Genomic DNA, 27,790 nt, shown 5'->3' with positions numbered 1-27,790 from the left:
AAATTTCGTTGCCTTGCATAGACAAAGGATGCATCAGGGACCAAGCGTAAATAAAAAGATAAAATCTAAAAAAAAAAAAAACGTGACGAAAAAGCTATAGGTGTTAAGAGGTTAAATTTCGGTAAAACGTTAGAAAAGTATTAAAATAATTATAGCAAAAATTATTGAATCCTTAAAGAATTTTAACTCATTATGTATTTTCTAAATCGGTCAATCTACACGGCCGTTCAGTTTGTCTAACCATCTACAAATAACCAAGTATAAAAAAATGTTTGTGTGTTCTTCTGTTTTGTAAAGCTAAATAAGGAATATATAGATATAGTGGGTTAGAGATATAGAGAGAAGTATAGAGGGAGATATACAGATATATAGAAAGTGGGAGCGAGGGATAATATATATAGATTTGTAGAGAGTTATAGATATGGAGATAGATTACGATATAGATAGAAACGTAGATTTAGATATAGAAAGTGATGTGGAGATATATGGATATCTAGAAAAAATATAGAGAGATATATAGAGATTTTTATATATAGAGAAATAAGAGGGACATAAAGAGAGATATAGCGATGCTTTGCATTTGTGTATCTACTTCAAACAAATTATTTAAAAAAAAAAAAATGAAAGAGGCATAGCAACGCATTCCGGGCGTTAGCTTGTGTTAAATAATGCGCAATAAAACACGAAATATTATTAGAAAAATAATTTAGAATAATACCCCCTTAACTCGATCTGCAACCTTTTATTCACATTGTAAATTGAAGAGATGGCTGGCGCGCGTTGTATCGAGTGTGTGGTACTCTTCTCGCTCAGCGGTCCTGGATGTGAATGCTCTCAGCCCGGATGCTTTGAACCGTAGACCGAATGTGCGAAGTAGACTGGTTCTTCGTCCTCTGCGCAGGAGGCCGTCATTGGCTAACGATTGGCCAACGTAACTGTCAAATCCAGCTGATGTGAACAAAGCTTCGTGGGTTCTGTTCAGTTCTAATTCGTCGTAGAATGTATTACAGCGAAATCTCATTACAACGTACTTGAAAAATCCCACCTTATTGGTACTTAACTGTTACAAAATGAAAAACATTTTGTTGGGATCTAAAATATATATCGTGGGCTTAGTGGAAAAAGTTGGTAAGTCCACTTTTTTGTGAAAATGAGTTAACTTCACAGATGAAGTTGTAAGGGCAATATCTTCGCCAAGAAAACGTTTGGAAGTCCAAATAATGAATACTTGTGGACGTTTTCTTCTAGCTTTATTTCGGCAAGTCCATTATAACGCTATTCTAGGCAAGCAAAACTTGGTAAGTGAACTAACAGTCTTTTTCCAGAAATTGTACTTACCGACTTTTTCCACTAAGCCCACGATATACTTTAAAGTGATAAATCCTTAAATTGAGGTACTTTGTAATGAGGTTTCACTGTAAACAGAACTTATAAACTGTCGGACACACGAAGTATCTCGAGATTTCATAACACCCAATGACGCAGAAATGCCGTCAGTGATGGACACCCATAAGGACCCCTACTGAGCAGCGTGTGCACGCAACCTATATGTGTATTTAATCCATGCTTCGGACGCAACAATCGTTAACAGGAGCGTGGCCTGCCGTCCACGCCCAGAGTGTAGGCGTCGCGTCGGGAGCATCTTTGTGCGACTCTTGTGTGTTCGCGGGCGTTATTCTGCCGACACCCAGCATTGTATTCAGATTCAGCAACAGCGAGAGATTTACAAAAAAAAAAAAATAGTGTGCGAGTCTTTCAGCACTCGCCTGTGATGCGCAACATCTAACCTCGGTAACGAGCAAAGTCATGTGTTCTAATGCTGCAAATACACACATTACGATACTTTGACACAAATTTGGACGTACATAGTGTTCTTTTAAAATAAATCCGAGCCTGATAAATGTACGCAAATTGTTTTTCAAATTAATTTCTGGACGCGAATCACGCGTAGTTTCCGCACTCGTCGATAGAATGAGTTTCCGTAGCAGCTACGTCGACAATCGAATCATTCGATTTGCTGACCGAAATTTTAAACTACATATATAATGAAACGGCTCCGATGAAGCGAAAAAGACTTCTTGGACGAGATTTTCTACAATGAATTTTGTAATTATCAAACTATTGACGGGGTGGATTAGCTCTTTAATGTATAAGTCTAGTATTTGTAGTAAATTTTATCGTGTTATTGTGCGGATATATGTTAGTACTGACGGGGTGCTTGGATGTGCCACCATAAAATATGCAGGGAACTGGTATTCGCATCAAACTGCGCTCGAAAGTAGGCGCTCTTGGTGTTAAAAAGATATGTTACAAAAATTTTGTTTCCTCTTATGGTCAGTATTTCTTTGTCACTTTAGAATAACAGATCTCGTGATTTGGAGTGTCTTTATGTTTTTTTTTATTTCACTTCGCTGCTATTTTTTTGCAAGTCATTTTATTTGGACAGCAATTTCCAAGCGACAGATGTTCCTCTCGGTGGACACGGGTTTGTTGACGGAACTACTCTCCTGAATGGACCCAGGGATCGGCCTGCTTTATTTTTTACGAGTTTATCGAGAGGACTTGTCGGCTTCCTGTTGAAACACAGCTGTGTTCCGACACACTTCTCCTGCTTCCCGTTTCAAAGCTGCATGCTTCATTTTTACCCATTTATTTTTTACTGGCTAACGGCTATCAAGTTTCAGTGTGTAGAGTGTTTGTCATATTCAGAGAAAATAAATGTTATATTGTGACATTTTGTGAAACATGTATTGGTTGGAGAGCAGGTGTTATGATTCTGCACAATGGCGTGGTTGAGTAAAATGAATTCCTGCTTTGTTATATATTTTTTTAACTGACTAACACGACACTTTTTTACAGCGGGACTAAATAACCCATTCATGTGCGTTGCATAAATATGGAATTCGGGGAATATATATCATTGCATACGTAGATGTGAGTGAATAGGGTGCTTGTAAAAGTAAATAAAGGTTTTTACACTGTTATATGAGGGATACATGAATTAACATCTGCAAGCGTATGGTTGCTTTTCGAATTGTTTGAAATTTTTTTCAAGTCATACGTGTGATATGTGTTTTTTTTTCTCACTGTTACATGAGTGTTAATTGAATTAGCATATGCAAGTGCATGTTTACTTTTCGAATACATTTTCGAATGGTTTGAAGTTTTTTTTTCAAGTAGAGACCGGAAAAATTCGCGAATTCATTTCGCGATAGTCTAAAATACAAATAGTTATACCTCAGTGCTGCCTCTGCTATTGGCTCACAACTCACCTGGATGATGTTGGGCCAATGAGAAACACCCGACCAAAGCTTTATCGAATCACAGGCTGCTACGTTGGGACGTCTCACAAGACAGCAGCCAATGAGTGGGTGATATTTGACCGAGTGTACGTAGAACTATGGAGTTCATCCTGGAGGTCATTTAACCCGCGAATTTTTCCTGTCCCTAGTTATACGTGGTTTTTTTTTTAGTTATCCGAGTATTTGCCTCTGGAAAGTGCGTGTTGAGATGGTGTTTGTCCTGTGACTGTGTTATGCAGAAACGCATGAGCTGCCTTGCGGCGGGACTCAACATTCTCGCCTCTCCTCGTGCCGCACGTGCCACGAGTACACTCGGTCCTTGCGACAATCGACACCCAGAAGTATGAGAAGGGAAATGACAAGAACAGTTCTGTAGGTAGGCTTACAAAGAAGCATTTGGCCACCGGCAACAGAAACCAACACAGGACAGCTTCATAACTTTCGTGCGACAAGTCTGCAGTTGTCGCATCAGTCCAATTGATGGCGCAGTACGAGGGGGACCCCCAAAAAACAGGATTTTGGTCATAAATAATGTATTTATTACTTCTTTTTTTTACAGAATTTCTTCAGTCACCATCAAAGTACTCTCCGTTAGATGCGATGCACTTGCCAAGTCTTTCCCCCCCCCCCCCCCCCCAACTGTTTGAAGCACCTGTGGAACTCTTCAACTTTGATATCCTCCAGTTCCCTTTTGCGAAAGTCGTAGAAAAGCTTCCATTTTAGATTTTTATTCGTTCTTGTGAACAGGAAAACGTCGCACGGGGCTAGGTCTGGCGAATACGGAGGGAGGGGAACGACAGAGCACCCCTGAGAGGCCAAATAGCGGTTCACTGGTAAGGCCGTGTGTGCGGTGGCGTTGTCGTGATGAAAGGAATCAGTCAGTCGTTATCGTATCATACTAACATTACGACAGGGAGAAAAATACACGCCACGCGTTTTAGAAGTGAAAGCACAGATAAAGAGGTTGGAGAATGTGTAAGAACGTGTGCAATAATGCGAGGGCACAAGTATGCAAGTGCTCAAGTATGCCAGCGTGCTGCGATGCGAACAGTCCAGTCGAGCGCCCTACTCCGTCATTGAGTGTCTCACGTTTCGTTCCCTGTGGGCGTTACACTTTCGTTACGCTTGATTATCTTACCGGATGAAAATAAAAACGTTTCGCTTAAAAAAATTTTCTATTAGTAAAACTTTTTATTTTATCATTATGGATATGTAGTGTAAAAATAAACCTCCAATGTTTAAACAGTCTTAATAGAAGTGAGAAATGTTCGCCACAAAGGAATCGAATACATGATTTAAATATTAACTAATAAAAAAATACCTATTAGTGTAAACCATGACCCACGCTCGTCTGTGTTGACAGCATAGAGCTTGTCCGGTGTTGTTTTCTAGTGCAATTGATCGGAGATTATACAGCCGGTCCCTATGTTGCAGGTACAAATTGGTTTCAACATTACTTATTGTTGTCCCTCTACCAAAATACCAACAGTCCATGAGCTTTGGAGAATTTACGTTTCTACAGCCGTATATTTTTCTCTAATTTCCGTGATATGTATCTTGAGTTTTCTCTTACTTCCGTGATTATTTATCTTGAGTAAATCATAATTTAGCCTGAAATTCTTTAATTTTTTTTTTTACTTGTGGATAGGCTCACAAAAATATTTCAAAGACGAGACTTTCAGATATGGTTATGCAATTAATGTGCAAATTTCTTTCTAAGGGATGGGCCAAGCTATTCTTCAAATCCTCAACTACCATAAAATCCTTAGTATTCGAAGGATGAGATATTCGAAGAAAAAAACGACGTGATAATGCAACACGCAATATACGTAAGAAAATCACACTCGTTTGTAAAGCACGCAAGTGTCATGACGTCACCAACCCTGTAACTTGAAATGATATCACTGTAGATGATGAATTTCTTCCCCTGGGCTTGCTTTTTTTTTTTGTTAATTCATGTTTATCACAAAAACATACGAAACTGTCAATAATTTTATACAAAAGTTTTATTTTCTTTCTCTGTGCGAAAGTTTTATCAAGTGAAAACATGATGTAGCCTATGTAATGAAAATAACAGCGTGGACATACGTCTGCGTCTTTAAAGGTTTTCGGAACACTTCACTTCCGATATGGAAGGCGGAAACGCATGCTGAAACGCAAGGAGTTGAATATTGGGCGATGCTTGCCTTGAGTTTTTGCGTGTTGCGTGGTTTATAAACGAGTATTTCAAAACTTCCTTGTTGGACTTAACTGCTTCCTGATTTTCTTACGTCTAGTTTATAAACCCGGTCCTAATCTGGTCTTGTGTTGCGTAAGGCACTGGCGTACTATTATCCCCTCACGTTTGCTTTTACAAAACAGTTTCAATTCAAAGAGGTGCATGTATCCTCCCCCCTCCCTTTTATGTATGTGTGTGTGTACACATACATACTTCCCCCCCCACTTTTTTTTTTTTTTTTTTTTTCAAAACGTAGGGTAACGGGGTTGTCACGAGGCGCTCGCTCGTAATACGTCAAAAACCTCCCCGCGGTATAGTCTGTGTGGCGCAAATTCAAAGTATTTCTTAAAAGTACTACCAGTGGTCTATACTAAGGGGTTAATAGCCTTTATTATTATGCTGCTACTAACATTGAATGTTTTTGCTCATGATTTTAAATAAATTCATGATATGACCACATATAATTGTATACAAAAGTTTTTTTCTTCCTGTTTTAACAAATCCTTAATTAATGTTTTTATGAACTTAGAGGCACATTTTTATGTCAGTTCTTGCATGAACTAAAAGTAAAAAAAAATGTGGTATACGGTTTTGGATTAATCGTTCGTAAGTAGCTTTCTTAAAAAAAATATTTTTATTATATCAATCATGAAAATAAATAAAAATTAGGCTTTCCAAAAACCCTGAAAAATTCAGGTATTCATGATTTTGGGAAAACCCTTTTTTTTTATTGGTTTACGAATGATTAACTAAAAATAAAGAGTTTTGTGACGAAGGATACTTACGAATAGTTAGTCCAAAACTGATATTCTATTTAACGCTTTCAGTATATGCAAGGACTTAAATAAACATTGCTTTTAGGTTCGTAAAAAAACCATTATTTAGGACTTGGATGTTAGGAGAAAAAAAAAAGACTTTTATAAACAATTAAATGTGGTTGTATTATGAACTTATTTAAAATGCAAAAAAACACGAAATGTTCACTGTCGTTCTTGTCGGCGGTGTTTGCTGTTGGGCAAATGGATGCAACTGTTTTTTTTTTTTTTTTTAAAGAAATTGTTTACATTTCGGACGAGGTACGTGGCACGGACTATACGAGCCGTGTTGTACGCTTGTATGTATTTATAGTGATGGGGGGAGGGGGCAGACAGGATGACAGCCTCCCATCAGCCCAGCAGCGAAGAGGAAGCCATGCAAATTGCAACGATGGTCGCAGCCGTCGACACGTCGCTTGATGGTGGGTGGATGTTTTTGAGGGGGTGGAAGGGTGGTGGTGGTTAATGTATTGATTCCGCGTAGACAAGTCCCTCTCCGTGGTGTTTGTTTTGGAACGCGCTCTCCGTCCGTGGGAAGATGATGTATAAAAGAAGATCCGGAAGAATAGGAGAGCCTTTTCTTGTATGCTGCTATATTTGTTTCTCATCATCATGAGAGTGTGGCCAACTTTTTAACTTCTATTTCTACCATGTGTCCGTCGAACTCGTTTTTCAACTCTGCGAACTGAAAATTTTTTTTACTTGAAACTCAACCACTGAGAACACACAGTGGACTTTACTTGAAGTGGCATCATTGTTTTGAGAGGCAGAATCGTCACCCAGATTCGTGATGGGAAAATGGTTAAGATTCGTTCGCCGAGTGAAGTGCTCATTCCTGTTCCTAAACTTTTCGAAGATTTCATTGGTCATGCAAAATTAATGTAAAGTCATTATTTTTTTGATTAAAGTAAAATTAATTTTAGAGAAAATAGAAACTGTTTTTGTATAAACGAAATTATATTTTCTGTACATTTTCAAGCCCTGGTTAAGGCATTCTTCGATGTTACTTATTATTTAGCTCATAGTTTAATAGCTGCACCTTCCTTACGCTGTTGATCTTGTAGAATTTTTACGTAAAATTATTTAATCAAAATTTGTTGAATTATTTTTTTTTAAATTGGTGTCAGGGTCACATTTTAAATGGGAAAATTAAAAGGGTACAGAAATGAAGTCTTTCAGGTTGGTTACTTCATAATCTAATTAAAATTTCTTTTCAGATTAATAAAATATGACTTTTTTTAAGTTTAGGTTTGGTTACTAGTACACCTTAAAAAAATTAATAAAATACTTCTGCATTTCTTTTTTGATGTGTAACATCTTCGCTCTTGGTTACTGCATTTGGTAGGAGTAATTTCGTGAATGGAATGGAAGTCGCATGGAACGGAAATGTGTTACCACGGTGCTGCCATCTGTGGCGGATGGCACCAACCAAAGTTCACAAAGCGAAAGATAAACTTTCATTTAACAAGATGGGTAGTATTTTTTTCAAAACTTTTTTCGATTTTATCGGAGCCGTTTCATTATATAGTCTTAACATTTCGGTCTGCTAATCAAATGGTTCGATAGTCGACGTAGCTGCTCCAGCAGCTAATTCTAGCAGCGGGTACGAAAACTACGTGCGATGTGGTTGAAAACTCAATTTGCGTGTATCTATCACGCTCGATTTATTTTTAAAGGAGTTTCGTATTATAAGAGTATTTGCAACACGAGAGCATATGAATCTGCTCGTTACCGAGGTTGTACTGAAAGGCTCGTTCACGTTTATTTTCATCGACCATACAATGGGCCACAGCCCCCCACCCCCCACCCTAACCAAGCTGGAAAGGGCTTGATTCCTGGTGGGTAGGAGACGTGGCGGACCTTGCTGTGAGTATATGGCCTTCCACACACTGCATTGAGTCGTTGATCCATCCCATAGTTCCACACCTCGTGCGATGTCGACGAGACGTTAAGGGTCCCGCCTACCCGGCACACAGACGGTGCGCAGAGCTTCAGGAAAAACAACGCGATTTCAAAACTACTCGAGATATCCGAGTGGGGTATGTTTACGAAAAGCATTTAAGAGATCGCTGAGGCCCGAAAAGTACTTTTAATTTTGGATCATGTTTTTAAACTGTATTTATAGATGAGTTAAAATGGCTAAAACGCATGTTTTCAGAGTAATTTTTAGGCGTAAAACAACCAGTACAGATTATTAAAAGCACTTAAGGGACTTGCATTACACCTTTATCTTCATTTATCGGCCATATAATGTTGCGGTCACCGCTCAAATTTCACAGTTATCCTGTGACGACGAGAAGACTACGCGTCAATTCAGAGCCTTGGGCTTAGAGGCGATACCGCGCTAGAAACACCAGCGAGCGTCACACTTATCATCTCGCCTCACTAACACACATACACCCCTGACGAGGCGGGCCTCTTAAGGCCTAATTCACTCATTAATTCGCATGCCTTATTCAAGGAACAATAATGTCATTCTAATTAATTTTAAAAAAAGGTGGTACAGGGAGCAGTGGCAGAATGTTAGTGATTAAAGGAGCATCAATATTCTCGCTTAGAGTACGAATTTGGTGATTTTATTTATGATTATTTAAAAGTTTGGTTTCCATCGAACCGTAACATGTCAATAATTAAAAAAAAATACTTTTAGCATTTAGTGAGGATCATAAAAACCTAAGTCCAAAGATTCAATTGAGCCAGGCAAACATAAGCACCCGTGGTTTTTCCACTATTCTCCAAAATCAAAATGTTTATTGGTCGAGTGGTTAGTATCACTCGCTTCCCACCAAGTCGATCTGAGTATGATTTCATACCTCGTCTCGTCTCTTGCTTTCTCCAGGCTTGCCGGAACGTCAGACCTGTTCCTGGGGTAGAGAGCAGCCGGATCCAATGATTGTCATCCATGTAGACCCTGCCTCAGACGGGAAACCACTTTTACAATACGCTTTTACTAGCTTCACTTGTAGCTAACTAACGAACTGCGAAAACAAATCTTGGAAGTCGATTTTAACCTACTTCTAATTGTCGTATCGATTTTAAATCTTTCAAGTACATGTAATCTGGATGACAATGCAATAATTTGGTACCATCGAACTGATCTGATGATGGAGCCAGGAGGTGGATAGTGGAACTCTTCAATAGCTACTAGTAAACCCCTCGAGTTTAGGGTCATTTGGTCTGTTTTAACGTGTCACACATTACACTGGTGACGAAGATCATCCGGATTACACGTTCTTGCAAAGTTTAAAGCCAATTCAACAATAAAAAATAGGTTAAAATCGACTTCCATGATCTGTTTAAATAGTTCGTTAGCTAACGTTGTTTGTCGGGTTTTGGGTTTTCGTTTTGCATTCGTCCCGAGACACTCGGCTAGTGTTTTTTTTAAACAATATTTTTTTATAAAAAGTTAATTAATATGTGACCAGGACTACAAGCTATTAGTTAATGCTAGGTTTGATGTAAAAAATATGCCTTTACGTTTATAAAAAAACTTGATAAACCGTTAACGTTTATAAAGTAGCTTGGCTTCTGGGTTGTAGTCGTGTCCTTGCCGAAATATTCACCGACGTTTCGGTCGACATTGCAGTCGCCATCATCAGGGAACAGTTACTTACTGTAGGTACCTCGGTAGGTAACTGTTCCCTGATGATGGCGACTGCAATGTTGACCGAAACGTCGGTGAATTATTCGGAAAGGACACGGCTACAACCCAGAAGCCAAGCTACTTCGGGCAATGGCCGTGAAAGCCTGCGAACATCGTTAACATTTATTAAAAAAAAAAAAAAGAAAAAAAAAATTGGTTGTCTGTAAAATCGGTTTACGGACAATAGTTTAACGTGACAACGTCATAACAAAACATTTATGAAATGATAGCATACAAAGGAGTAAAATGAAATGTACAATTTAATTAATATATTTACTTTTATTTGCAGTCATTAATTCAAATATGTTTATTACTTTAACGAAGAAATTATTTTAACTATAACGTTTATACATGTTTGCTATTTAACTTCTTCCAATCTGTAATATTCTGTTAAGGATAGGACGATGATAGGAAAAGTAGGAAACGAATGGGAGTGTTTCAAGTTTAATGTGCCTCGAAAAAGTCAAATCGATGGTTGTTCCAATCGAGTGGAAGAGAGATGGATGCGGCGCAAGCGTACAATGAGCGTAACGAGACACAGCGTAACAGGACAATGTGCGTTACGGGACACTTTTTCGTGCGTGCAGCCGGCGTTCATCGATTTATTAGACGTCACGTCAAAAAAAAATACGGAAGAAAAATAGTTGAGGATGGTACACCCTGAAGCGGCGTGTGTGTGCGGGTGACTTGCGTGTCGTGTTCGGCGTGTAATCTGTAGCCCTCCGTGTCCCTGGACGCCTGGGGCTTGATCTACGCCCGATTGTCCGCATGCGACTCTACCTTGGTGCACGTGTTCCTTCGCACGCGCTCTGACACACCACCTGTCCGGGCAGGCTTCAGAGGGGTCATTACCACAACGCCGAAATATCACATCGCCGAACGTATAATAACGCCGAATACCTTAACGCCGAATGCCAAATTGACCGCAACGCCGACAGCTAGAAAATGGCTGTGTACCACAACGCCGAAATACAGTAACGCCAAAAAATGTACCACAACCTAACCTAACCTAGGCTAGCCTAGCCTAACCTAACCTAACCTAACATAACCTAACCTAACCTAACCTAACCTAACCTTACCTAACCCTACCTAACCTTTGTGGCAGTCCTGCAATGACATTTTTCGGCGTTAATGTATTTCGGCATTATTGTACGTTCGGCGTTGTGGTATTTCGGCGTTGTGGTGCGTCCCCGCTTCAGAGCACACGTGCGGTGTTGCGCCCCGCCAGCAGAGTGTCGAGTCGAGACGGAAACACTCGGTACGGATTCAGGGGACCTGCGTTGCACATTTCTCCGCCATTATAGTCTCTCAGTTGCCTCCTGCACGACGAGAAGACTGCGCGCCAGTCCACTGTCTTGCGCTAGAGGCACCAGCGAGCGTTGCACTTGTCATCCCGCCTCAACCGAAACAAATGCACTCTTGACTAGGTGGGCGTGTTACAATTTATACGGATTTCCCACTACATAAAAATAGCTTCATTTTTTTTTGCCACAGAAATGGTTTGAATTTCTTTCAGAAAATATAAATTAATTTTACCTGGCATTTCGAAATTCTCAAATTTGTTACGATTTTGACAGCCGAGAAACGTGAAATGGGTTTTTGTGATAGAAATGCAAAACCGTATCATGAAGTAGCCAGTGGCATTGCAGTTAAACCTAAAAAAAAGTTTCGGTTCTGCAATAAATTAAATTCTCCTTATTTGCACAACCCAAAAACGTTAAAAATGTAACTTTGACAGCCAATTATTGCAAGAAGTATGCGCTGTGTATATTTTTCATTTCGTGAAAGTTAAACAATTAGAAAAGTGTAAAAGTTGATCAGTGATTAATATAAATATAAAATCATGACCTGAAATTGGAGGTACCCAAGGGCGTCCATATGAAAGATTGTAAGGGGGGGGGGGTGGCAGAATTTGTAGGGGGAGGATGGCAAACCATCACAAATGACAAAAAAAATGGCCAAATATGGCCTTAAAGGACTCAAAATTTGCCCAAAATGCTTAAGAACACCTATTTTTTTTATTTGCCTGAAATCTAGGGGGAGCCATGGACCCACCCTGCCCATAGGTATGGGCGCCCTTGGAGGCACCCCCTTAATGCGCGCATGTCGGCGCCGCGGCACGCTCTGCGGGTGCCTCGAGAAAGTGTTCGCGGCGGCCAGGAATGCGGCCATTCTGTGTCAAGGTGCCACTTCTTTCCTTTCCACTCTGACTCCCACCACCTCTCTCTTTCTCACTCACACACACACGTAAAGTCGTGGTGTGTAATCCCTGTCGCTGGTGTGTGGAGGATCCGACTGGTCGGAATTCGTTGCGTCAGACCGCTGCGGTGGTTCGGGAGCGGGTTCCGATGTTATATCCTAGCGTGGAAATAAAAAAAAAGTGAGTGAGTCATGTGATGTGTAAGCATCTAACCTCGGTAACGAGCAAATTCATGTGTTCTCATGTTGTTCACGTTGCAAATAAAATTATTTACAGACAATTCGAACGGATTTGAATGGTGCGCATATTGAGGGATTTATTGGTTTTTTTTTTTTTTTGTCTTTCAACCCCTGGTATTTTCCACCCCTTGCAGTAATAGTAGTTCATATACAAATATTGTCGGACAATACATTTTTTTTTGTTTTATATTAAAAATAAATAGTTTTAACAATTAACATGGTACGGAATTTGTGATTTTTTTTTTCAACCCCTTTCAGCAATGGTCCATCTTATCAAAAAATTGTTTCAGGCAAAGGTTTTCGATAAAAATTATAACGTTTACAAAATATCTGAACGAATTCGATTTTGTGCCTACGAAGGGAGTTATGATTTTTTTTTGTCCTACAACCCTTGTTGGTTATACAAAAAAATATTTCGGACGAAATTTGTAGATAATATTTTTAAGTTTTACAGTTAAAAAGAATAGTTTTAATATTTTTTAAAAGTAACGGATTGTATGATTTTTTTTTATTTATACCCTTTTTTATAACCCTATGCATCAATGATTTGGCTTATCAAACATTGTTTCATACAAAAGTTTTAGATTAAAATTATAAGATTTATAAAAAATTCGAACGGATTTGTTAGTGTACCTACTAAGGGAGTTATGAATTTTCTTTTAATTTTTACCTCAATTTGTTTCTACCCATTGCAGCAATGGTTCTTCTAGTAAAAAAAATGTTTGGGCAAAAGTTGTAATTAAAAATTATAAATTTAATACAACATCTGTAGGAATTCAATGTTTTGCGTACGAAGGGAGTTATGATTTATTTTTCCGCCGACCTTTTTTTTTTTTTTTAAACCTTTTGCAGTTATGGTTAGTCGTATCAAAACCTTATTCAGACAATTTTGGTATTACTCCTACGAGTTATAATACGTTCATACGGATGTGATATTTTCCCATATTATGGGAGTTACAGCGATTTGTCTGTTTTTTTTTTTTTTTTTTTCAAAAATATTCCCTATTTATACTCCTTTAGACGCATATTGCCCATTACCGAACTCTACCGAGATTTTCCACTACTATATTTTGTGTACGTATTAGTTTGGAAGTGACTTGTGAAAAATTGCGACAGTTACCGTGTCCACAAAAAATTTGATATCTAATATATAAAATTCTCGTGTCACAGTTTTCGTTGCCATACTCCTCCGAAACGGCTTGACCGATTTTGATGAAATTTTTTGTGCTTATCCGGTATCTATGAGAATCGGCCAACATCTATTTTTCATCCCCCTAAATTTTAGGGGTAGTCCACCCCTAAATTTTTTTTTTATTTCCAGTTTTTGGTAGGAAATCACCATGGCAACGGCTGTTGCTTTGTTGATGCTTCATTCGTCTCTATGGCAACGGCTATTTCATTGTTGAAATTTTGCAAGTACTTTAAATATCAAAAATTGCCCTTTTTTTTTTCAAGTATATATATTTTACAGACTTGAAACTTCACAGTAATGTTCCTTATGCTACGCAGGATGACATTTTCCGAAAATTAGATCCCATAGCATAGGTGGTTAAAACCAGGCAACAGTGGGTACTTTGTCTGCATGAGAACAGTATTTTGCATTGTTCATGCCTTCTGCGTCTCCATGGCAACAGGCATCGCGCGGCAGTGGCGTACCCACAACGAGGGGCATGTATTATGAGCGGCGCAAGAGTGATCTGCCTGTAGACTGCCGTAGCGAAGTACGGGTACATCAGTTTTATGTTGCGTGCACGAGTCGGGAAACCATCGGTACATTATACAGCATTGTAATAAATTTTCACGGAATTTTTTATTATTTACCATTACTGTAAATGGGAGATGTGGCATAATTCTTTTTCCATTAGTATAGCCGTGCGAAGCCGGGTCGGGCAGCTAGTATGTATATATATAAATAAATATTTATATAAACGTTTGAGTTTGCGATGGTTTTGTGGTGTATGGACCATAAATCGAAAAATTATATAAAAAAGTTTCCGAAAGTCGCACCATGGCAACGGCTACAATAAGGTAGTATTTCTTTAAAATCTACCTAAAAAAGAAAAGTGAGGGAGTCTTACAGTACTCGGTAACGAGCAAAATCCCGGCTACGTTGAGTAGAGTTACGAGCAACATTTTGTCGCCCCTACTCCAGTTTGCAATTTTTTGTTCCTCGCGCTTACGCTGCCTGTATTCGCGCATGTACCTACACTTCTCTTGATTTGCCCATTCCTGTAAATTATATAATAAAAGGGTAACAAAATCTTACAGATTAAAGAAATTATTATTAAGAAAATTGTTTGTTTTATCATTAATTATTTATTTTATTATGTGTCAATTTTAAAAGGTGAGATAAGACGGAATTAAAGGGAAATAACCTAAAAATTTAAAACACTATACCTATTTTGAACTTGTTAGGTAATACTCACTTTATATAAATAACTTACAGGAATGAATTTGTATCACAAACTATGTATTAACACAGCGCGTATTTATGCGTCGCGCTGTTCAAGACTACTGTTAGCGGAACGAACGGTAAACAGCTGTGTCTTCTTTCTCTCTTTCTCTTTCCAAACGCCGTGGAAGTGTTCGCGCTCGCTGGCACGCCGCAGCAAAAGCGCCAACTGTATGCCGCGTGTGTGCTTCTCCCTACTTCCCGTTACACGTTTCCGTCGCATTAACTAGATTGCTCCGACGGAAAAGCGCCTGTCGGTGAGATGACATTTTGGCAAGATGACTTGACGTAGAGCCTGTCGGTGAGATGACTCTTGGCGTAGTGCCTGTTGGTGAGATGACTTTTTGGCAAGTTGTCTCTTGACGTAGCGCCTGTCGGTGAGATGACTCTTGGCGTAGTGCCTGTCGGTGAGATGACTTTTTGGCAAGATGACTTGACGTAGTGCCTGTCGGTGAGATGACTTTTTGGCAAAATGTCTCTTGACGTAGCGCCTGTTGGTGAGATGACTCTTGGCGTAGCGCCTGTCGGTGAGATGACTCTTGGCGTAGTGCCTGTCGGTGAGATGACTTTTTGGCAAGATGACTTGACTTAGTGCCTGTCGGTGAGATGACTTTTTGGCAAGATGACTTGACTTAGTGCCTGTCGGTGAGATGACTTTTTGGCAAAATGACTCTTGATGTATCGTCTGTCGGTGAGATGACTCTTGGCGTAGTGCCTGTCGTTGAGATGACTTTTTGGCAAGATGACTCTTGACGTAGCGCCTGTCGGTGAGATGACTTTTTGGCAAGATGACTCTTGACGAAGCGCCTGTCGGTGAGATGTCTCTTGACGTAGCGCCTGTCGTTGAGATTACTTTTTGGCAAGATGACTCTTGGCGTAGTACCTGTCGGTGAGATGCCTTTTTGGCAAGATGACTCTTGGCGTAGCGCCGGTCGATCAGAAGACTCTCGGCCAACTTGCCTCACCGCCGGCTCGACGCGGTACCTCGGATGGCGACAGCGACGGCGGCAGGCGAGACAAAACGGACTGCAGACTCCGTCTCGACCTGGTTCCGCCTGTTTGACCGCTCTAGAGGGGGCTGGGGGGTTCCCTGTCCCTGCAGTGACTTGCAGTTCCGTGCGCGCTGTCCTCTGCGTTAAAGAACTGTTGTCGCACGCGCTCTCTTGCGCCAGGCCACCGCACTGCAGGCGTTCATCCAGGGGCAGAGCCAGTGTTACAACACCTCTTCATCATTGCATTACGTTACAGTTATAACAGCGCCGCAGGTATAGTACACCGTGTCGCAAAATGGTAACATTTAAAGAGAGCAAGTTTTCGTTTTCTTTCAACTTTAATTATTTTCAGGTCTCTTCGCTAAACTAAAATATTTCCAATATATAGTTTTTTTTTGGTTATAATTTGAAGAAGAAAAAACTTTGGGGAATATTGTTGTAGTCCTTTGTATATGAAAATGCAATTCGAACGTGCAACACCAATTAATATAGAAAAAACGTACATCATGGGCATGGTTCCAACAATATTTCTTAAAAAAAAGTGGACAAGGTGTTCTCTACTTCCGAGGTACAGATACAAACCAGTGGCGGATCCAGGATTTTGGTTTGGGAGGGGCTTGACCCAGCTGAGGCTAGGCTTTATCAAAGCAAACACTAAAACAATAGTGGACCCAGATGCTTTTGGAGGGGGCTTGAGCCCCTTAGCCCCCCCTCTGGATCCGCTACTGATACAAACAAATCAGCAAAACCATCGTCTCATTTAATGTTCTTAGTTGGCTTAAAAAGGTTTCTCTGTGAGGGGAGAGGTATTCCATACCCCCGAGACTCCTTGGTAGGTTTCCTCTCAAAAAATAGAAGTGAACGAGCCTTTCAGTACTCGCCAGTGATGGGTAACATCTAACCTCGGTAACGAGCAGATTATGTGTTCTAATGTTGTAAATACACTTCGGACACGAAATTTAACGCAGAATTATTTAAAGTAATGCCTAGCGTGATAAATACGTATACGCATTAACTACATTTCTTGACGCGAATCACACGTAGTTTCTGCACCCGCTGATAGAATTCGCTGCCGGAGCAGCTACGTCTACTATCGAATCGTTCTATTTTCAAGAGCGAGATTTGAAACTATTCAATAAAAAGGCTCTGATAAAAGCGAAAAAACTTAAAACAACTTTTAAATTAAAAAAAAAATTGTCCACGGGTTTGTACTTGATTTTCGACAAGTAATTGTATCAAAATACTGCCCATCTTGTTAAAATTCATTGAACAGTTGATAATTATTAAATTTGCCTTTGTCTTTGTGGACTTTGGTGGTTCGCACCATCCGCCACAGATGGCAGCACAGTGGTTGTTACACTGGACTTCCGTCCCACCAAATGCCGTATACACATCAATATAAGGTCCCCGCATACCCTAGGGCCGCCATAGTTCATTGCGACAAACTTCTCGCAGGTATTTCGAACCTTAGCTACTGAACTATACTTAACTGAGCTGTGCTCCTTGGTAGTCGGGGAAGGGGAGGGGAGAGAGAGAAAGAGATAGAGAGAGGAAAAAATATATATATTGCAAAATATCACTGAAGGAAGTATTTCATTTTGGGTTACAACACCTGCATTTCAGAAGCCGCTTTGCATACGGCTACTACTTTAATATCGATTGTGATATACGTGTTCAAAATTTAAATATATATTTCTTTTTATTTTGTTTGTTTCGATTTCCGCCCCTTCCACTTTTCACAAAATAAATAAATTCCTGTAACCATATGCTTGATTGTGGTGGAAGTCATCTTTGGAAGCAGCAGTCTTCAGGCTTCGGTAGCTAACAGTAACAGCTCATCTTCATTCATTCATCATTCATTCATCATCATTGGCACTGTTCGCCTTTGCCCCCCCCCCCCTCGAAGCTGCGTGAGGCACGAGAATCCCCCGCATTTCACACACAGTGAGATTAGATCCGTTTTCCCTGACCTTCCGGTTCCACGTTTCCGGTTCCTCTGCGGGCGTGACCGCCAGCGCCGCCACTCCCGTGTGGCGGAGGTCGTGGGTTCGATGTGAAAACCCTCGGCCCCAGGGGCATATCCAGCTCAAAACGAAACAAAGTGTGTGTGTAAAAGGGGGGGGGGGAATCAGACCTCGTTCATGGGGAAGGAGGGACCAATGTTGCCAAATTTTTGAGCCCAGAGTTGGACAAACAATTGGCGCGAAACCCATTGAGATCTCGAAGGTTCCGTACCTTAAGCCTCTGGGCATAATCGTTCAACGCAAAACCCTAATCTACGTTTCCGTGAAATTCGATCGTCATTTTATTATTTAAAAAAAAGTTTAATGCACAGAACTGTTTAACAGCGTAAACTACTCTGTTATCTTTCTGTTTTGGTAAAACTATTGTGTTCGTTTGTCTTTTCGTTTTGTCATGTTTTTGTCTCGTTTCAACTGTTGTGCTGAATTATTTTGGGTTCAATATTTTTGTGTTGTCATCATTTGTGGTTTTTTTTTATCGTTCTATTCTGTTTTGGAAAACTCTTGTGTTTGTTTCGTCTTTTCGTTTTGTCGTGTTTTTGTTTCGTTTCAATGGCTGTGCTGAATTTTTTTGGGTTCAATATTTCTGTGTCGCCATCATTTGTGTTTTTTTTTTTCGTTCTCTTAGTACATTTTTCTTTGTTTTTCTTTTTGTTTGTTGACCATATTCCTGTTACGGAATATTTTGTGGTGTTCATATCCTTGTTGACAACAGCAATTATTTTGCTTAATTTTGTGTTTTTTTTGTCTTTTTTGGATATTTTTATTTATTTATTTATTTTTATTTTTTAGTTTTTCTTCAACAGAAAAAGTCCTTAGCAATGGCGTATGACCAAAAACTTACATCAAGTCGTAAACTATCTAGCACGTAAAAGTGTTCAATGGGGTTCAAGGTAAATGTGGGAGTCTCTCTTGAAACTTTTTTTTTGTAAACTGAAACCGAAATGTTTTTTTTTTTAATTAAGCTTTGAAATAACCCACAATTGTATTTTCTAGTTGATAATTTTCTGTTGCCTGCAAATCATGTCCAAAGTTGGACGGTATTGTAACATAAAATTAATCGCATCAATGTTATAAAAAATTGCTGTTTAACGAATTCTATTTTATACATGTGCGAAAAATGGGACTATTGAAGATTGTAACCTGTAACCTCAATTATTATGCTTCGATGGATTCGTGTTTTTACTCTTATTGTTTGTAGAAATTCCTTTAAAAAAACTACTGGCAATTTATAAATAGCTTTATCAATTAAATAAGCGTGTAGGCTAACTTAGCGCAACAAGTCTTCAGGGATAGGTTTGTAGGTGCACAGCAACTAACACGTAGGTAGGTCGTAAACAATGCGTCTATGCCCTAACAGTTGGTAGGAGTCACAAATTTATTCTCTGCAAACCTTGAATTATTTCAAGCGATACTTTTTAAAGAAAAAAAGATGATAGGGTATGTCGAGGCGTGACTCAGAAGATCGTGAGGAAAAGTGCAAATCTCAGGAGTGGGACGCTGTGGTTTTTAAGGCATGGCCGGGGGGGGGGGGGATCATGCTTTACGAATAAAATATTCAGACTTGCACGGTTGTTCTCGTCATGTTTGCTACAGTTTGTGAACCTCCATTGTGTACGTTATTGTTTCGTTTCATCTTTTAAAGTGTATAATTGAATAATTTATTTCATAGTTCAGGTGTGAAGGCTCTCTTTTAAAGCTTGTGGCGGCCCATGCACCCAATTTTTTTTATCAAACTTAAGTTTTTTTATATTTTTTTAAATTTAGTTTGAAAGTATTTATTATACTCTTAAAAAGTGTTTTCATAGCTCCTTATAAAAAAAATGTCTTGCTATAAAACTTGATCGATGCGCCGTGCTTATACCGCCGTTTTCATAAATCGCTTTTCAAGAATTATCATCTAAGTGCGAAGTCTGCGTTGGCCCGTTACAAAGTCGAATATGCGCTTAGTGAAAGCGCTTGGGTGGACTTTGTACTCATTTTTTTACCACCACAAGGCCGCGCTGCAATGATGGGAGTGTGCCTTCCCTTCCAGTGACTTCAGAGTCAGACTCGCTAGTCGAAAATAACAAAACCTCAGTTTTACGTGTTTTTTAAGAGTTGGTGAGGGGTTGGGAAAGTTACAGATAAATAAAGTTTGGGGTTTTACCTCGCACGATTGCGCACAAGATGGTTTATAGTGGAGACGGAGACCTTCAGGGTTATTTTGGCTCCCAGAGCTACTTGGGAACGGGACTCGTGCTCATTGATTATGCATGACCTTCAGTAGGACCGGGGGGGGGGGGGGTCTGATGTTAGCCCAACAGCGAGAGAAGCGGGGCAGAAAGAAGGTAAGGGGAGCTTACAATACGTTTCACGTAAACAGACATGAGAAATACACATCATTACTGGTGGAAGGTACGTGGTGGTTCTGCTGGGAGAAATACATAGTTTTTTTAAATCTTATTAAATCCCCGTTACAGCGAGGTCTTTGTAGAAGGTAACACGTAGTGACACATACCAGCAGGGTGGGTTTTTTCCGGGTATTTTCAACAAAACGTGGTTTTATGTTCCTTCAAAAAGTCTTATTTTTGTCGGGTTTTCTGAAAAATTTTATTTTTAAACAATAACATTTTCATATTAAACCTATCGAAAATCATCTGTTTAGTTGTCCACACTCTAGTTTTTTTTTCTAAATGAAATTTTATCTATTACTTGTATAAAATTTTAAGGGTTTTGTACTTTTTTTGAGAATCTGTAATGTACTTACAGACTTTGTATGTGTTATTTATGTTTATTGGAAGACATCTTAATTTTTGTGATCGAATTTTTATTGGTATTATTATTATTGAAAAAAAAAACAAGTGGGTCATAGACTGAGTTGTTTCAACTGGGTTTCATTGAGAGAAAAAAATACCGCTGACCAGGTTCATGGCTGCCAACCTTGCATACCAGTACTATAGGGGTTATGATTGGCCATGGCTTGCAGTTACTATGTATCCCAGCATTTGCCGGGACTGATTTGTGGGAACCCAGAAACAGGATCGACAAATGATGGACGGTGACTTAATGAAAGTGTGTGCAGAGTGTTACCGTATGTAATGACCACGTGAAACGAGACAGTACACCCAGAATAAATAGAAAAAAAAGCGCGAGTGTTTCAGTATTCGCCAGTGATGTATTACACCGAACCTCGGCAACGAGAAGATTTATGTGTTCCCGTGTTGCAAATAAACTTATAATATAATACGAAACTTGGGCACAAAATGTAACGTAGAATTCTTTAAAATAATGCTGAGCGTGATAAATATACGCAAATGTTGTTTTCAACTTCATTTCTGGACGCGCATCACACCTAGTTCCCGCATTCGCCGCTAGAATTCGCTGCCGGAGCAGCAGCTACATCGACTATTGAATCATTTGATAGCACACAGAGATTTTTAACCATATAATGAAACTGCAACGATAAAAGCGAAAAAGACTTCAAAAATTCTAATCTCGTCTTTGGGCCTGATTGACGACAAGAAATTTTATCAACATATTGCCTATCTTGAAAAAAAATTAATTAAACAGTTAATACTATAACGTTTCCATTTGTCTTTGTAAACTTGATTCGCGCTGTCCGCCACAGTTGGCAGCGCCGTGGCTGTTACACATTTCCGTTCCTTGACTTTCGTCGCATTTACGAACTTGAGTACTTTCACTAAATGTATACTGAGAGCTAAGATGTTACACATCAATAATAACATCACTCTAAATCTACAAATTTAAATAAGTAGAGACCGGAGAAATTCGCAGATTCATACGCGATACGCTAAAATTATATATATATATATATATATATATATATATATATATATATTAATATTTCACTTACTTATTGGTAGAGACACGGAAATTTCGCGCATTCATTTAGTCGCAAGTTAGAATGCAAACCTTCACACTCTCGCACTGTGTTCATGATTGGCCCGCAGTTACTTGGACACGCCCCTCTATGACCGTGAGCCAACGACGCCCAGCTAGGAGAGAAGTAAGCGAATCGGGTAGTGCCAATTAACGAGGATAAACATGCTCTCGCTAAGAAATCAACCAATGGGAAAGCAACCATGGGTTGAACACACCTACTCCCTTAAATTCTACTCTGAAGCCAGACGAATCTGCGAAATTTCTGGGTCTCTACTTATTGGTACTGGAAAAATTTAGTTTCGATGACCTCTGTAACAGTCGGGAAAGTAACGCCAGTTCATTGGCTGCTGACTTGGGGGTTTCATTTCAACTGGTTGGCCTGTGATTCGATACTTCTTTGGTCGAAAGTTTTCTGATTGGCTCACACGCTCACAGGCGTCCTCCAGACGAACTGTGGGCCAATAGTAAAAGTAGCTTACTCGTACGTAACTGCAAATAATTTCAACTGGCTCGTAAATCAGCGGATTTCACCATGAAACTGCGATGAAATAGCGTAACCCGCTTTTAAAAATTAGTGAAGATCCACTTATGGAACAGTGATTTTATTTAAAAAAGAAACTCATCCAATAGAAGAAGCAGTTTCAACTAATTCGAATGTAGAATAATAGGCATTCTTACAGACGTAGCCTCGTGCTAGATGCCTAGAAGTGGTAATGATGACTCTGGGACGTGAAGGCGTAGGATCAGACAGTATTAATGTAAATGTCACGGCAGTCGTAAAGGGATTTATTTTCTGCGAGTGTGGCAACTCTGGGCGGCGGGCTGCGCGCGACCCACTTGGCCACCATTGCGTGACGGAAGAACGCTGTCTAGTCCATGGAGGTATGAAGTCACAGGCGTGTGCGCTCTTTGCCATGTTGCCATTGAAGTCAACCTCACCCCTCTTTTCCCATCTATGTAGCTGATTTTTTGACGTGACAACGTCTAATAAATCGATGAACGCCGGCTGCACGCACGAAAAAGTGTCCCGTAACGCACATTGTCCTGTTACGCTGTGTCCCGTTACGCTCATTGTACGCTTGCGCTGCATCTATCTCTCTTCCACTCTATTGGAACAACCATCGATTTGACTTTTTCGAGGCACATTAAACTTGAAACACTCCCATTCGTTTCCTACTTTTCCTATCATCGTCCTATCCTTAACAGAATAACACAGATTGGAAGAAGTTAAATAGCAAATATGTATAAAAGTTATAGTTAAAATAATCTCTTCGTTAAAGTAATAAACATATTTGAATTAATGAGTGCAAATAAAAGTAAATTTCTCAATTAAATTGTAGATTTCATTTCACTCCTTCTTTGTATCCATTCAAAATAGTGATAATTCAAAAAAATGATTCAATTTTATTCATAAAAGTATGCAATCATTTCATCAATGTTTTTTTATGACGTTGTCACGTTAAACTATCGCCCGTAAACCGACTTTACAGACAACCATTTTTTTTTCTAAGCGTAGTTCAAGGTCGCCGCCTATCCGGGCAGAGCTTCTGGAGTACCCACGCGATTTGGAAACTCCTAAAGAATATCCGAATATTTTATGTTTATGAATACTCTGAAGGCGCGTTCTGTGTCCGTATCTCGTTTTAGGTAGATTTCAAAGAAATGCTACCTATTGTAGCCGTTACCATGGGGTGCAACTTTCGGAAAATTTTTATATAGTTTTTTTTCTTTTCATGGTCCATAGATCCCAAAACCATCGTCAACTCAAAAGTTTATATATATATAAATAATCACATTTGTGGACACGATAACTGTCGCTTGAATAGAAATGAAAGCTACACAAGGTGGAGCTTCAGATAGCCAAGCGATTAGGAAATAAAATTTTTGTCGCGGATCGGTCAATACTACAATATGTATTTTATTCTAGCGTAATTTCCAAGCTGTGATTGGCGCAGCTGCAAGAGTTCGGATTTGTAATGCGAAGTTCGCGGGTTCTATTCTCATTGCGGAAACTTTTTTTTGCTTCATTTCAATTTTTATGATACACAAATAAACAGAAATAATGCATAACGTATTGTATTTATTTATATTTTCACAAAGGCATAGGGGAGTCATAGTTTTAACAGGCGCATAAGTATGAAAAATTTGGGATTGCGAATAACTTTCCGAGAAGGACAATAATAAAAGCTTACGCGAGGACTTCGTATTTCTTTGGTTTAGTTTTACCTTCGAGTAGCCCTCGACAGTTTTACATGAACAATAGGTTCTTCTTGGAAATGTATTCGCTATCCCACATGTTTCCCGATTATACGCCTGTTAAAATAATGACCCACTATGCCTTTTGTGAAAATATAAATTAATATAATGCATTTTATGCATTGTTTCGGTTCATTTGGGGCGTAGGTATTATCGTAACAATTTTAAAGAAGGCAAATTAAAAATGTTCCCGCACTGGGATTCGAACCCTTGATCCTCGCATTACGAATCCTAACTCGAGTCGCTGCGCCAACCACTGCTAGGAAATTACGCTAGCATAAAAGATGTACCGCAACAAAATTTTTATTTCGTTAACGCTTGGCCGTCTGGAGTTTCCAACTGCGTCACTTTCCTTTGTCGTCAAGCCCTGCATATATTATGAATCCGGATTAAATCAGTGATGACGGGTATCCGACGTCCTATTGTTAGTGGATTCAAATATATTCCGTCTGCATTGTCTCCGAGTGCCAGTTGTAAATAACGCTGATGGCCTCGCTGGCAGATTGTTTTGACGGTTCCGAGGGAAAATTGCGAGCCAATTGTCCGCTCCAGTCGCAGATGTCCGCTCCAATCGCAGATGTCCACTGATCAGTCCGTGGTGTGCGCACGCCCAGCAGTGCGCGAAGAGAAAAGTTCGTCTGCCTCGAAATAATGAATTAATTATTCAACCACAATTGAAGGGTCAGCCTCATACACCCGTTGGTTATGTAATTTCTTGTCATTTAAATTTTATCAGTTTGGTTGTCAACTTTGTCTCTAAGTATCATCGTCTGTTTGTCGCTGTTCTGTCCAACATTGTTTATTGTATTTTCGACTGTCCTTGTTTATTACTGACTCGTGTGCCACGGTGTGCTCTTGTCTTGCAATAGTTTTTTTTTTGGGCTATTTCCTTCCGCGGAATTTTCTGTACTGTTTATGTTTTTAATTTATTTGACATAATGCTGATTTCAGAATGTTTTCTGTGTGCATGTTCATTTTTGTATTTTTTATTATTTATTTTCTTTCTGTCCGTTATTGATATTTCTTATGACATACAATGTAAACAGCAATGGCGTGTGTCCATTATAACATCTTCAATCAATCTTCCCATTTCAAGAACCATTCAAAGAACGTAGATATTTTCCTGTTAATTATTCCGCTCTCTCTCTCCTCTCTCTCTCTCTCTCTCTCTCTCTTTGTCGTTGGGCAACGAATTATCTCACCAGGTATTTACTAAAAGTTATTTCTGAGCTGTAAGGGGTCACGCAAGTGATATTTATGAAAGCTTGCATGACATTTTACAGCTATTCAATTTGAGACGAAACATAAAATGTTAGAGAGCTATCGTGATAAATGCGAAGGAAAATCAAATAATAGTAATGCCAAGATAATGCAATAAACAACTAGGTCTTGCGACCGACACTTGGTGCTGTTGTTGAGGAAAAACAGCGTCCTATTTTGGTTCAGCTTAATAAAAACAGTATTTACACTTTACATTTTTTTATATATCATCCGCCGCCACAAACATTCATATTTACCAAAATCTCTTGTCATTCCCCTCCTTATCACAGTCCCAAAAACAGAATGACTAAACATGTGCTGCGGCGAGTTTGAAAACTAAACCATCGGTTATCGACGTTGTTAGACAAATGGCCAGACCTTCTAAGGTGGTAGTGGTATTCACTATAAGTTTTGGATTGAAAGTGGTCTGAATTAGTGTGTTGTTTTCTCTTTGCCTTTTAACTTAAATGTGCAACGTGATTTTTTTTTTTAGCTTGACAGCGGATCTTGCTTTACAGCGTTATTCAGTTTAAATCGTCGCAAATGATGGCCCTGTCAGCTATGGGGACACACATTGCAAACGTTTTCGCGTGGTTCAAACCCAGTTCGCTTCATCTACCTCAGCCACGGGTGTGCGTCGTGAGTACAAAATTAGCGTTTATTTTTTCTTTTCCTTGTAATTGATGTGTGCGCAAAACATGTTATTTTCTAAGTTTTTTTCCCTTTTGCTGATTGAACGAGGAAGTGAGGTTAATGTCATGACTTCCTCCAGCATTTGACATGCCGGTGCTCAAAATGAGTGAAAGTCGTTGTTTAGAAGAAGATGGCACGCTTTCCACGTAAACGAATTTTGGTTGAAAAATTTTTTTTTTTTTACGAATTTCACCCATTTGTTGGATATTAATGCAATGAAAGTTTAGTGGTTCTCGCTTTGGATCGTTTTCGAATGAGCGGTAAGGTATTTGGCATCTCTGCGAGTCTTTATGCCAACTGGCCAGCCGTCACAAGTTTAATAATTTCGAATTAATGGACATAAAAAATTAATGTTTTATATGGTTTAGGTTTATAATTTATTTAAGGGAAAATATTTAATACAATTACTGGCACTTCAATTTTATTTATTTTTATGCTTCAGTAGGCCTTAAATGTCCAAGCAGGTTACTGACAGTAATTCTTAAATTAGGTCATTTATTTAGTAGTTACGTTAAAATGAAGTTAAATACTGGAAGTCACGATAAGACATGCGGATGGAATGTTTATGCAATTTATTTGTTGCTGTTGGCTTTATTTATTAGAGAGTGAAAAAAAAAAAGAACGCGTAAACATTTTAAGTTTTACGTATCGGATTACGCCGAGGCATAATAGCAAATGTTTGTTGTGTTCTCTCTCTATTTTATCTTCTCCCTCCTCCCTCCTGGCTTTCATCTTTCTCTTCTCTACTCTCTTCATCTCACTTCTCCCTCCTCTCTTCTCTCTCCTCCCCTTTTTCACCCTCCTCACTTCTCTCTTCTCCCTCCCCTCTTTTCCCTCCCCTCATCTCCTTTTTCCTCGTGTCCCTCCTCTCTTCTCGCCATTCTCTCCTCCCTCACTTCTCTCTTCTCCCTCCCCTCTTTTCTCTCTCTCTCTCTCTCTCTCGGCGTGACGTATCCCGTGCTCCCGTGTTCGCGCCAGGGTCGCCCGACACGTGTCCCGTGTTTCCCCCGAGAGCGCCCCACGCACCTGGTGCGATGTACGCCGTGCCCCGTTAGCGGTTCATTAGCGCGTCGGCGAGTGACTTCCTGCCGCCGCGCCGTCGCCAGGGAAGATGGCCGGGGCGCCTGCTGACGTAAGTTGTCCCGGTAACAACCGCGCGCTTATGAAACTTTCGCCGTTACCTCGTGACTTTCGCGAGACTTGCTCGTGGTGCGCAACCCGAGGCCCGCGGCCCAATTCCTCGACTGCTGAATATGCGAGCGGTTCAGATGCCACATTTACAAGTTCGTGTGGAACTGGAGTTTGAAGTTTGAAACATTATTGTTACTGGAATAAAATAAATAAATATTTATTATATCTAGGTTATTGGGTAGTCAAAGATCTTTACTTTAATAGTACGATGTAATGAAATAAGAATAAAATAAGTATGCTTGTGTAGTGATCAGCATCATTATTTCATTGTAACTACACAACATGTAGATAAAAAAATTTATTGTCCTACAATCAGTGAATGAGCAATGAATGTTGAAAAACAATCCATCATTATGCTATATTAGTTTTATAGCAAAAGTAATAGCATTATTACAGGGCAAACTTTCATTGGCATCACTTTGTTTACCAGCCAAATATAAACTTTCGCCGATTCTTCAACAGGTAATAACGCTTTTCCTTTGTGCTTTTCATATATATATATATATATATATATATATATATTATTTAACCATTTTTGTCACACTTTGTCAATTCCTAAGATATTTAATTTTTTTACTTTACCTTACAATTTTTTTAGATAATTCGTGTGGTAATAATCTTAA

General features: G+C 39.4%; 1 protein-coding gene across 8 annotated transcripts in view; it reads left to right on the top strand.

The window, feature by feature from the left end:
- The window catches only part of LOC134538740 (serine/threonine-protein kinase 26), a 473,430-nt gene that overhangs the window by 404,166 nt on the left and 41,474 nt on the right, over positions 1 to 27,790 (top strand). Inside the window, exon 1 of one of the 8 annotated variants that reach the window (XM_063380208.1) lies at positions 25,685 to 25,922. The exons of 6 other annotated variants lie outside the window; for them this stretch is intronic. In XM_063380208.1, coding sequence (XP_063236278.1) covers positions 25,827 to 25,922 — 96 coding nt within the window. In that variant the 5' untranslated portion in view covers positions 25,685 to 25,826. Of the gene's footprint in view, positions 1 to 25,684; positions 25,923 to 27,790 lie in introns of those variants that run through there. One more of the 8 variants, XM_063380209.1, reaches the window with a different exon arrangement.

Source organism: Bacillus rossius, chromosome 14 (assembly GCF_032445375.1).
Source record: "Bacillus rossius redtenbacheri isolate Brsri chromosome 14, Brsri_v3, whole genome shotgun sequence".
NCBI lineage: Eukaryota > Metazoa > Arthropoda > Insecta > Phasmatodea > Bacillidae > Bacillus > Bacillus rossius.
Note: the sequence above shows the minus strand (reverse complement) of the source record. Positions and strands in the feature narration are given on the sequence as shown.